The following is a 12,553-nucleotide window of genomic DNA, read 5'->3' as shown; positions in this document are numbered from 1 at the left end:
GTACCAAAACATCCGTAAATTTCAGTGCGAAGTTAGATTTCGTACCTATTCACCCCGTTTTACGGCACACAGATTAGCATAGCATCCTCAGAACACGGACTAAGTATCCGTATTGATTGTGTCCTGTTAGAGCGAGATAGCTAAATGCATTTAAGCTCTTATTAGAACGAACGCGACAAAATGATTATGTTTTGTCCTTATCACTGTGGCCACTTTTTTTATTTGCCAAAATGTATTTGTACGTGAGATTTTGGCAAACAACGTGAAGTGAGGTTATGTTGACTCAAGTAGGTACCTATTGTAAATAAATAATTGATTCGTTTTGTTGTTTTTGAAGTTATTGTGCTGTGGTGGGTTGTAGTATACTAGGCTACAATAGCCGAAGCGAACGTAAAATAGACGGAATAACATTTCACAAGTGCACATCTGTGCTTGAGCGAGAGGGACTGAGGGGGCCACGCTAGTTGCATATCTGGACATATCTGTGATAGCATCACATTATGTCTGAGAAGTATACAGCTACAGTGTCTGTGTCTGTGATAAAAATTGAAAATGGCTGACTGCCCATTGAAAGCGGCTTGCTGTCAAAATATAAAAATACTTTTAAATTAACGCGTATGCCATAATTATGTGTAGTTCAAAAGTTATCATCTATTATTTACAATATAAAACTGAATGAATTCTAAAAGTTTCTTCTCAGATGTCGTAAAAGTCGATAGGCAAAGGTCATTTACACCTTTGCGGATTGCTTCGTGTCGAGAGTCGCGCATATTAGGGCTCTTGCTCGCGCTGTTTACTTTGTAGAATGAGTGATGAAGGTGATGACTCCCCGCCGCGGCCGAAGCGGAAGATCAAACGAGTGGTCGTCGTGTCGTCGTCGTCGGACTCCGACAGCGACGAGACCGTCGGCGTGGCGGGGTCGCGAAGGAAAAAACTGAGGGTGGCTATTGCATAGCATCTCGTGCGATACTCGGAGCGGCCGTAATGAGGATGTTCACTACTCTGGTGGTTTTCAGATACTCAGCGACGACGGCGACGACAGCAGCGGCAGCTCCGTGTTCCGCGCGGGGACCCGGCGCCGGCGTACGCTGCCCAAGTTGAAGGACTCTGACGCCGACAGCGACAGCTCGGGCTGGGCCACGGAGCGCTCGGGCGCCGCTCCGGCCGCCGCTAAGCCGTCGGGCTTCTCGACCGACAGCTCGGAGGGCAACTCCGACAAATGCTCCATATGTCTCCTGCGCTTCACCGACCAAGAAGTGGGGACGCCCGAGAGTTGCGAACACATATTTTGCTTGGACTGTATTTTAGAGTGGTCAAAAAATGTGAACACTTGTCCAGTGGACAGAATGTTGTTTAACTCGATTGTGGTGCGAGCCTGCATGGGCGGCCGGGTGCTGCGCACGCAGCCCGTGCACGTGGAGCGCCGCTCGTCGGTGGACACGTTCGTGGTGGAAGAGCTGACAGCGTGCGAGGTGAGTGGCCATAGCATAACGGGGGCAGGGCACGTCAACATCCTCCGTTTCCAATAATACCAATTTCAATGGTTAAAGTACTTAAAGCTGAGTTGGAGTTATCAAAGAGCCCAGTCTGTTTGTGTTAACCTTCAGAGACTCTTGAATCAAAGGATAAAAAATAAAACTTTGCTCACAGTGTAAACAAGTATGATAATAATTGAGGAGCTGGAGAACTATACGGTATGATTACACTTTGGATCAAAATGCTTTTTTTTCTCGGTAATTACTTATGAAACTGTATTATAGTAAAGTTTGTACAGCTTTCAGTTTTTCACTTTTTTGTAAAATGTTATTTTGAGCAATTGCACAGTTTAGTTGGCCACCTTCTCTATGTATGGGAAGGTGTATCGTAAGTAACATTCAAATGAAAGGAAACATCATTAATACAAGTAATATTGTGAAAAAATGCTCCAAATTTAGAACACCTCCTTTTTGGAAGTTTGCTGGAAATAGAAATGAATACATAGAAGCTGAACTTGTATGAGCCAGTGGTTGTAGTGTAGCTCATTGATGAGAGGCCGGCCGTGTGAGCAGTGCGTGTGGCTGTTGCAGGTGTGCGGCAGCGCGGAGGGCGAGGAGACCATGCTGCTGTGCGACCGCTGCGACCTGGGCTACCACATGCACTGCCTCTCGCCGCCCCTCACTGAGGTACGTCTGAGCTCCTCTGCTCATAAATATCTCATTAATTAAATATAAAATATAAAATATTTTATATAAATATAAAAATATTCATTTGTTTGCTTGCTTCAAATGTTTTATTAACATGAGGAGGTTTGGAGAAGCAGCAACAAAATAAGATTTATCTTGTTTTGTAATGCCAATGTTAACATTGTGGGAGGTACTTTACTATTGCCATAGTCCAGGCAGACCAAGTCGCAGGCATAAGCCAGTTACTATATAAATGATAATGATTTGAGTAAGGTGAATGTAGGGTGATTGCCTAAAACCTGCATCAATCATTATTACAATCTCAATTGTTGTGATTGGTTGAATTTGTGCGATTCTTGTTGCAACAATGCATTGTAGCCAATAGTAGGCGAGCATCAACCAATCAGAGGTGATTGCGATCGTGACATTGTAGCTGTCATTCTCTCCCAATCGCGCAGCATATAAGCCTAATGACTGTCAGAGTATGTCTGATCAGCCCCCCAATTGTGTAAGAATAACCATTTCATGGCTATCGCAATCGTCAAGAATTCTGCCCTTTGATTGGCTGTGAAAAAATGTAAACAGCGAATCAACCAATCAAAGGGCAGAATTTCCTGACGATTGCGATAGCCATGAAATGGTTATTCTTACACAATTGGGGGGCAGTTTATTATTCTTAGTACTGGTCTTTGTAAATTAGTTTATTATCTAGACTTATTCATGTGCAACACGGCGCCGAGCGGACTGCGCGCCGCGCGGGCTTCAACCAAACAAATGTATTTGAAAGTAATTATTTAGTTTAATTTATTTACATGTATTGCAGCTGTTACCACTTTTATGATAGGTTAAAGCTCCACCACCAGTTAGAGCTCCACCACCAGTTAGAAAAGCAGACCACCACTTGGAAAGCAGTTAGCTGAGATGTGTCTGTTTGGACCTTATAGGAAATATTGTAACTTACACTAACTCTCTCAACGACCCCAAAAAATATTATTAATAGAACTATATTAACTGTTTTCAAGTCCAGGTGTTTCCAAAGTTTTCATTAGTTTAACAATACACATGCAGATTGTAGACGCTAGGAGGCTCCCCGGGCATTGTCAATTGTTACAGTTGTTAAGTTTTTTAGATTCCTCCAGACATGTGGCTCTGCCCCACCTGTCGCGACACCGGCGACGTGGCCATCAACCTCTCCGAGGTGGAGGACATCATCGACGAGTTCCTGGAGACGGTGCCGCCCACCGCGCCGCGCCCCTCCGCGCTGCGCCGCCCCGCGCCCCCTGCGCGCCGCTCGCTGCGCCGCCGCGACCAGCCCTCCACGTCGCGCGCCGCGCCCGCCGACCCCTCCGCCTCCCGCCGCCGCACCACCACCACCAGGAGGAAGTACAAACGGAGAAGAACTAAAACGGTAGTCGTCGAGTATGAAGTGCAAGGCAATGGCAAGTTTCCTCTCACGAAGAGGGTCACGAGGAAGGTGAAGAAGCGAAGGGTACGTACCGGCCGGCGGCCGAGCGACGCGGCGGGACACTTCGCTCCAGGACAGCGCTTCACTGACCCGTCTCGTTGCAGGCCAAGAGGCGGCAGCCGCGCACGGCGGCGCGCCGCTCGCACGTGCTCGCCAGCGTGCGCGCGCGCCTCGCCACGCTCGAGGCAGAGCCGCGCGCCGCGCTCGCGCCCGCCGGCGCGCTGGCCGTGCGGCGCCAGCGCGCCGGCATCCCCGCGCTGAGTCTGCTCGGCAACCCCAACGAGCTGGACTACTTCTCCGACGACGGCGACGCCGTCTCCGAGGACGCGGCCGCCGCCGTCGCGCGCCGCCCGGCCGCCGCGCTCAGCGCCTACCGCCAGGCGCGCCGCAAGCTGGCGGCCGCGCCCTCGCCGCCGCACGCCGCCGCCGCGCCCGACCTGCTGGCCGACATCCTGGAGCGTCAGACGCTGCTGCACTCCAAGCGCGCCGTGCTGCGCCTCTCCGCCGACGGCGCCGTGAGCGTGCAGCTGCCGCACGCCGACAAGGTGGACCCGGCCACGGCTCGCGCGTCCGCGCGCCAGGCGCCCTCGCACCCGGGCGGCGGGCGCGGCGGCGGCTGGGGCGGCGGCTACCGCGGCGCCTACCACCGCGACCAGACCGCCGACTTCAACCGCGGCGGCGGCTACGACGCGCCGCCCGCGCGCGCCGGCCTCGGCGGCTACGGCGGCGCGGGCGGCGCGCGCCGCGACGACGTCGACTACTACGACACGTTCCCGCGCCGCCCGACCTACGCGTCCGACGACGCCTTCTTCGACAGGCGGCGGCCGGCGCCCGAGCGGCCCTTCCCCGCGCAGGCGCCGCCGCCGCCGCGCTACGCGCCCGGCCCGTGGCAGCCCGACGCGCCGCCCGCGCAGGCGCGCCACTCCTTCGGCGGCTTCGAGAACCCCGTCGACATGAGGACGAGCCGCGCCGCGCCGCCGGCGTACCGCCCGCTCGCGGAGCCGCCCGTGTTCAGCTTCCCGAAGACAGCGGAGCCCGACCGCTCGGAGGACGAGCGCAGCGACTCCGGCCTCGTCATCGACACGGAGAAGTACGACCCCACCGAGCCCACGCACGACGACGACGACAGCGGCGACGACGCCGCGCCCGCGCTGTCGCCGCCCGGCCTCGACCTGGCCGCCGGCGTGCTGGACACGGCGGTGCGCCAGGTGCTGAGCGAGCACCGCAGCTCGCTGGCGCCCGCCGCCGAGCGCAGCGACGACGAGTCGGACGGCGACTGCCCCAACTTCTCCATCTACTCGGCGGCCAGCGTGCACATCGCCAGCAGCAGCGCGCTGAGCGACGCGCCGGCGGAGCCCGTGCGGCGCGACGACTCGCCGCCGTCGCGCTCTCCGGCCACGCCCGACGCCACCTCCGGCGACGACTACGACGAGAAGAAGAAGTCCGAGGAGGAGTACAAGGAGAAGGTGTCCAAGCGGTGCCCCATCACGGTCAACAAGCGCGACCCCATCAAGATAAAGCTGAACACGCCCTCCCTCATCAAGAGGCAGGTGACGCTGTACGACGAGGAGGAGGAGGAGGAGGAGGCCAGCCCGGACGCCGAGCTCGACGCCACGAGCGACGCGCCCGCAGGAGAACCTCCGCTACAGAAGGATGCCGCCGACAGAATCGAAAACGAAACTAAATTGAAGGATGCCAGCGATGAATGTAATGAAAGTATTGAGAGTTTGAATAAGTCAAGTTTCAAAGATAGTAAAAATGGCGACAATCAATATGAGAAACAAGCTTCCCCCCGAGTCGAGGAGCCCTCCGAGGCGGAGGAGCGGGGCGGACACGAAGACGAGGAAGATAAAAGCACTTTCGACAAGGCCGAGGAGAACAACAATGAAAATTTAGTGAACGACAAGACGGACGACGCGGCGGGCGAGGGTGACGACGCCGGCGACTCGTCCTCGCGCGAGGCGGAGCGCGAGGACGACGCCGTGGAGAAGATGACCGAGTCCATCAGCGAGACGGAGGACGAGCGCAGCTACACGCCGTGCCTCGACGAGAACCGGCCGGCCGAGGACGCGCTGCGCGACACCGAGCTCATCTCCGACGACGACGACGCGCTGCTGTCCGAGCCTGAGGCGCCCGCGCCCGCCGCGCCCTCCGCGCCGCCGCGCCGCCGCGCCGTGGACAAGAAGAAGAAGAAGGACTCCAAGCGCGAGCCCAAGGACAAGGACAAGGCCAAGGCTAAGAAGAAGGCCGACGTCGCCTTCAAGAAGCTCAGCAAGAGCGGCAAGGAGCGCAACTACCGCGAGCGCGAGCGTGACGACAAGCGCGAGCGCCGCTCCGCCGACGCCGAGCGCCGCCGCCGCAAGGACAAGCGCAAGGACCTCGAGCGCTACGACGTGCGCTCCATCGTGTCCGAGAAGCGCCGCAAGCAGAAGGACGCCTTCGGCCGCGACGTGTCGCCGCGCGCGCGCTCGCCCTCGCTGTCGCCGCCGCCGCGCTCGCCGCGCTCCGCCTCGCCCGCGCGCCGCTCGCCCTCCCGCGCGCGCCGCTCCTTCTCCCGGGCCCGCCGCTCGCTCTCCCGGCCGCGCCCTTCGCCCTCGAGGCTCCGGCGGTCGCTCTCCGGCTTCCGGCGCTCGCCGTCCAGGGGGAGGAAGTCGCCCGCAAGGCTCCGGCGCTCCGTCTCGCGCCGCCGCTCTGCATCCCGCGTGCGGCGCTCGCCCTCCCCGCCGCGCCGCTCCCCGTCCCGCGGCCGCCGCTCCGCGCTCGGCCGCAAGTCGTCCTCGCGCCGCGGCAGCGTGACGCGCGCCCGCCGGTCCGGCACGCCGCTGCTGTCCCCGCGCCGCCGCAAGCGCCGCCGCTCCGCCTCGCCCGCCGCGCGTAGCCCGCCGCGCCGCGCGCCTAAGAAGAAGAAACGCGTCCGGGTACCGCGCCGCGCCGCGCCGCCCTCGCCCGCGCGCAAGCGACGACGCAGCGCCAGCCGAGGCGCGTCGCCGTCGCCCGCGTCGCGACCGCCGTCGCCGCGCACGCCACCGCCCGAGCCCGCGCCCGAGCCGGAGCCGCGCCGCCGCCGCGACCCCGAGCGCCGGCGCCGCGCGCGCGACCTCGTCGGGCCGTCCAAGGAGGTGTTCACGTCGGGCGACAACATCCTGGTCAGCGTGAGCTTCAAGGAGCAGGAGCGCAGCGAGGAGGGCGCGCGCCGCCGCCGCCGCGACTCGCGCCGCGAGCGCCGCCGCCGCCGCCGCCGCCTGGCCGCCGCGCCCGACGACGCGCCCAAGCCCGTGGCCATCATCGACCTGGAGCGCTCGCCGTTCCGCGAGCTGACGCCGTCGCCCAAGAACGTGATCGTGCTGAGCGACAGCGAGCCGGGCGAGCGCGAGCCGGCCGCGCCGCCCGCGCCCGCGCCGCCGCCCGAGCCGGCCGCGGGGCCCAAGACGCCGCCGTCGCCCGCCGCGCCCGCGCCCGCGCCCTCGCCCGCGCCCGCCGCCGCGCCCTCGCCCGACGCCTACGACCCGTTCGAGCCCACGCGCTCGCCGTCGCCGCCGCCCGCCGCGCCGCCGTCGCCCGCGCGGCCGCACATGACGCTGGAGGCGGCGCAGCGCAGCAACCTGTCGGCCGACGACGTGCTGGCGCGCCGCCCGCTCACGCCCGTGGAGAAGGTGATGGCGCTGCTGCAGTCGACGCGCGCCGCGGAGGAGGCGGAGGCGCCGCCCGCGCCGCGCATCGTGCTGCCGTCGCCCACGCGCGCGCCGCCCAAGCTGTTCCCGGGCAAGCCGTCGCCCATCAAGTCCAACCCCGTGAAGCCCATGCAGGCCGCGCGCCTGCCGCGCGACGACGGCGCCTCGCCCTACTCGCCCGGCTCCAGCGACTTCGGCGAGCTGTTCGAGCCGCCGCCGCGCCGCGCCGCGCGCCGCAAGCGAGGTGAGCGCGCCGCCCGTCGCCCGTCGCCCCGCCCGTCGCCCCGCTCACCGCTCTCACTCTCTCTCTCTCTGTGTGTGCAGGCAAGACGCAGGTGGGCGTGAAGCTGGACGACGACAACCTGAAGATCCTGGACGAGCTGCCCAGCTCGGCCGTGGAGCTGCAGGTCAAGAGCAAGGTGGGTTGGCGCCAACCGAGCCAACTTGAAGTAATACTCCGTTTTTGTTTACCTTCCTTTTGGCGTTGCATGCCCCCCCCCCCCCTCTAGTGTCATACTTGTGACGAAGTTCTGTAAGTTACTCTTAACATAAACTACACATGATATTTTTATTTTATTATTTTAAAGACTGAATCCACATTTCTTTTGTGCAACTTCCAACTAACAAAAATTTGTGTGAACATTTATTTTAACACAAATTAAAAGTGGTATAATAAAAATGATTAATATTAATCTAAAAAATTGTAGAAACTTTCCTTGAATCCATTTTATTCATAGTTTCCTCGCAAATGAGAGAAAAGTAGTATACAAGTGTCGGCAGAAACAGCAATTTACGGCCCCGTTCAGTTTCAAAGGACTAGATATCTGGTATCTATCTGGGTATCCATAATACTTTGTACATACTTAATATGATTTGAAATTGAAATTGATATCACTCGAGAAGTATAGTGCATTCAATATAAACTGGCGTGTTTCCACAGGAGACCGGCATTGACAATAACAATAAGATTACATAGGGTAATAAACCAAACACTCATAGAGCCCATTCATTTTTGTAGGAGCCGGTTCAACTTTATATATTTTTTTGGGGTTTGCTAACCAACCAGTGTTGATACTTTTGAATTCACCCGCCACGACTTAATTCTGTTGTTATTCGGACGGACGGTCTCAAGTTGAAACACGCCAGTTTATTTTGAATGCACGATCCTCGACTTCGCCTCGTTCTGCCAACATCACTCGGCCTACAATTGGCAAAAATATAACTATTTTCTGGCAAATAAATTCTGTTTCTATTTGACTTGAAAAACTAAATGCTTGGTAGTTCGCACAGACTCCAGTGTCTTTCTGATCCAGTCACTGTTCAGACTTTTGCACGTCTCAGAGCTAAAACCTAGGACTCGCCGAGTGAATGCTTGTCAAAGTCCCAAATAAACGAATAATAATTATAATATTTATCAGAGAACAGGTCGGACTTTAACCGACATGGCTCAGTAAAGCTAAGATTTGACCGTAGTTCAGGGTTTCACAGTAGCGTATAGTTTTATACAGTGCGATAAGGCTCTGGCGCGTGGCCAAAATCGGAACTAACGTTGCCGTCAAGCGTCCCCTTTGTTGTTGGTTTGGTTTAAAAGTTTTGCGTGTTGGACATGCGTATTTGCTTGCTTTTCCTGCTTGTTTAGTAGTGGGCGGGCGGTGCTTAACGCATGCTGCACGTGGTGCCACACAGGCTTGTCTGTTTTGTCGGATTGTAGTGAATTAAACTTGTTCTTTGGACATCGGCAAACTACAGTACTACCACTTTTATAAGGTATGCTCATGTACTTGCGCAGAAATCTTATTTTTGAATAGCGCGAAAATATCTCAGCGCGCCCATCTGCCATTGACTGTTGACTACACGGCATGTGTAGCATTGTTCTTGTGCAATAAGGCCTGTGCACCACTGAGGTGTACAGTGTACACTCGGCTTTAGTCGGCGTTGGGTTTCGCTTTTCTGACCAAACGAATTTTGCTGATGCCACTTATAAAGGTGGCGTAAGTCCCGCAAATTGCTGATGCGCGTGGCCGTCATCTTAGTGACGTCAGCACTAGATTGAAGTTTCGAGCTGATGGTTTATTTTTATTTCGGCTGACGTCAAAATGACGTCATTTCGATGCTAATGAGACATGGTTCCAGCGCAATAGCAATTTGCGGGACTTACAGTACTGTAATTGCCTTGTAACCAACCATTCTCATGCTCACTAGTGGACTACAAGTGGCTACAGGTGGTTTCTATTGCGCACTTCTCCTCAGTTCCTCAAGAAGCTGAACCGGCAGGAGCGCGTGGTGGAGGAAGTGAAGCTGGTGCTGAAGCCGCACTACAACAAGAAGCGCGTCACCAAGGAGGAGTACAAGGACATCCTGCGCCGCGCCGTGCCCAAGGTACTCACACCAGCTCCTCATTCACAGTTCCTCAAGAAGCTGAACCGGCAGGAGCGCGTGGTGGAGGAAGTGAAGCTGGTGCTGAAGCCGCACTACAACAAGAAGCGCGTCACCAAGGAGGAGTACAAGGACATCCTGCGCCGCGCCGTGCCCAAGGTACTCACACCAGCTCCTCATTCACAGTTCCTCAAGAAGCTGAACCGGCAGGAGCGCGTGGTGGAGGAAGTGAAGCTGGTGCTGAAGCCGCACTACAACAAGAAGCGCGTCACCAAGGAGGAGTACAAGGACATCCTGCGCCGCGCCGTGCCCAAGGTACTCACACCAGCTCCTCATTCACAGTTCCTCAAGAAGCTGAACCGGCAGGAGCGCGTGGTGGAGGAAGTGAAGCTGGTGCTGAAGCCGCACTACAACAAGAAGCGCGTCACCAAGGAGGAGTACAAGGACATCCTGCGCCGCGCCGTGCCCAAGGTACTCACACCAGCTCCTCATTCACAGTTCCTCAAGAAGCTGAACCGGCAGGAGCGCGTGGTGGAGGAAGTGAAGCTGGTGCTGAAGCCGCACTACAACAAGAAGCGCGTCACCAAGGAGGAGTACAAGGACATCCTGCGCCGCGCCGTGCCCAAGGTACTCACACCAGCTCCTCATTCACAGTTCCTCAAGAAGCTGAACCGGCAGGAGCGCGTGGTGGAGGAAGTGAAGCTGGTGCTGAAGCCGCACTACAACAAGAAGCGCGTCACCAAGGAGGAGTACAAGGACATCCTGAGGGGAGCGAGGGGGGATGACAGCGAACCGCACCGGCTGCGGCGACCTCCGTAGCAAACCAATGTAGGGTAGATGAAGCTGAATGAAAGGACGACAGAGCGGGGCTTCTGGCGTATTCAAGGAACTTGTGTTGTTCCTCAGCTGGTTGGAGCACAACAAAGAATGCACCAATGTGTATGGAGCACACGGACATGACCCTTGCAGGACCTTGTGCTGCAATCAGTTGGGGTTTGGGAGTACCCTCGTTGGGGCACGAGGAAGGACTGTCCTTGAGGCAGACAGGACATAGAGGTTTATCGTAGCTTATCTTGGCCTCGTTAGATAAAGGTTATAAAGATGAAAATGGACGCGTTTCGAGGACTACGGCGGTCGCGCACTAACTCGATTCCAAAATAGCTTGCTTCCATCTTAGTTTTTTTAAATTGTTATTCAGATACAAGTTAGCCCTTGACTGCAATCTCACCTGGTGGTAAGTCTAAGATGGAAGCCCTTAGCCATAGCCCTTTGGTACACACCTACAGGTACCCACCATCACATCGCATCATCACTTCCAGGCGAGGACTGATTTGTAATGGAATAAACAAACCGGAAAAGCGCGAAGGTTCCGTTCCGTACCTTGGAAGGATACGTGTGATTATTTTGCTGAAGTTATCTCCAACTGCAACCATAAGTTTGTAATCGCAAACTTTAATGCCAAACTTATTTATGGTTTTCTGATTTTTCTGACTTTTTGCCTTTCATGATTCTGGGTCAACAGGATGCACAGTACGCGGCCGAAAGTAATGTACATCGACCTTTAGAAGCAGATAGAAAATTTGTAGAGCACCGTCCCTGTCGTTGAGACGGACAAAACGTCATAATATAGGTATGAGTAGGTGACAGAGACAACGCTCTACAAAGCCGAAATGTCATTCTAAAGGCCGATGTACATTACTTTCGGCCGTGTATTGTACCCAAGTTTTGATTCCCTTACGAATTTCAAAATATGCGACATACGCGGCCGTTTCTTTTGATTGTGTCGACTTAGTCGTTTGATTATTCAGAACTGCAGGGGGTTGTAGACCTGAGTATGTCATATTCCTGAGATACAGGTTCTCTAGTGGTGTGCCAGTATTGAGCAATCAGTTGGTTTCCAGATATGTCACAACAAGTCCGGTGAGATCAACCCGACCAAGATCCAAGCGCTCGTGGAAGCGTACGTCAAAAAGTTCAGGAAAAAGCATAAACTCGGAGTAGCGTAGCTAGTAGCGCTACTAGCTACTGCAGTGAGTGTAGTGTATGTAGTTGTATGTAGTTGTAATGTTCTCCGACAGTCACCTGTCCGCGCCGACTAGTTGTAATCGTAGCGTAACTATCAAATTATTGTAATTATAATTTATCTACGGACAATGTATTTTACTTAAATGTTTATTTAAATAAAAATAATTATTATAATATAGTTTTAAATCATGTCAATACTTTTTCTTTCTATCTCTAAAACCCGCTAACTCTCGTACTGACTCCATAACAAAGCTTTGAATATAAATTTTGTAAATCTCGAGTAAATAGACGGCAGAATCCATATTAAAACTTGACATCCCATCCTCGACGCCACTTTAAAATAGCACTGCAGAAAACTCGATCAAACATACTTATGTGACTTATCACTACTATTGTACTTTCAGTAACAACTCTACCGACTATGGCCACTCCCAACCTCTGTTCAGCGAGGCCGAGGCGTTCATGATAATTGACTGACTCCACCTTTACTTGACCAACATCTCCACCATGCTAGCTGCTGGACGCTAGACGCTGGTGGACTGGACTGATCAGTAGAGAGTCCATTTCAATGATTTCAAGAAGTAGACCGGAACATGTGTTCCGTGTGATGGACTTGGGGTTTAGAATGAAATACAATGTTAATTTAAAACAAATTTATTAATAATAATTACAAATTACTGTAATATTGTCATGATCATTAATTATTCGACAATTAATTATAAATAACTGGTATTTAGTGGTTAGATAGTACCCGTTATAGGAGATACTCCATAGAGTTACAACTCTTTGGTACATAACAAATTCGTTACATTTTATTGTCTATGACTATTGCAGTAATAGTGTGTATTAACATC

The 12,553-nt window shown here is 54.7% G+C and overlaps 1 protein-coding gene across 2 annotated transcripts; it reads left to right on the top strand.

Annotated features, from left to right (window-relative positions):
* The first annotated feature begins 546 nt into the window (after positions 1-546).
* On the top strand, positions 547-11,890 carry LOC117986641 (PHD and RING finger domain-containing protein 1). 2 transcript variants are annotated; one of them, XM_069501896.1, is made up of 8 exons: positions 547-940; positions 1,017-1,472; positions 2,067-2,162; positions 3,292-3,651; positions 3,732-7,542; positions 7,623-7,717; positions 9,549-10,301; positions 11,576-11,890. In XM_069501896.1, exons 1-8 carry the CDS (start codon positions 806-808, stop codon positions 11,678-11,680), a joined length of 5,811 nt encoding a protein of 1,936 aa, XP_069357997.1. In that variant the 5' UTR covers positions 547-805; the 3' UTR covers positions 11,681-11,890. The 2 variants fall into 2 exon arrangements, with proteins under 2 accessions (XP_069357997.1, XP_069357996.1); XM_069501895.1 differs by having other exon boundaries at positions 7,623-7,747.
* Positions 11,891-12,553: the final 663 nt, after the last annotated feature.

This window comes from Maniola hyperantus, chromosome 11 (genome assembly GCF_902806685.2).
Source record: "Maniola hyperantus chromosome 11, iAphHyp1.2, whole genome shotgun sequence".
Classification (NCBI taxonomy): domain Eukaryota; kingdom Metazoa; phylum Arthropoda; class Insecta; order Lepidoptera; family Nymphalidae; genus Maniola; species Maniola hyperantus.
The sequence above is the reverse complement of the archived record's forward strand: the minus strand, read 5'-3'. Positions and strand labels throughout refer to the sequence as shown.

Bases quoted from the DNA above. Each gene is read 5' to 3' on its own strand.
- LOC117986641 (XM_069501895.1), top strand. From the start codon at position 806: ATGAGTGATGAAGGTGATGACTCCCCGCCGCGGCCGAAGCGGAAGATC. The intron at 2,163-3,291 runs GTACGTCTGAGC...TAAGTTTTTTAG, and splicing joins TCTCGCCGCCCCTCACTGAG to ATTCCTCCAGACATGTGGCT. The intron at 7,748-9,548 runs GTAATACTCCGT...ACTTCTCCTCAG, and splicing joins GCCAACCGAGCCAACTTGAA to TTCCTCAAGAAGCTGAACCG.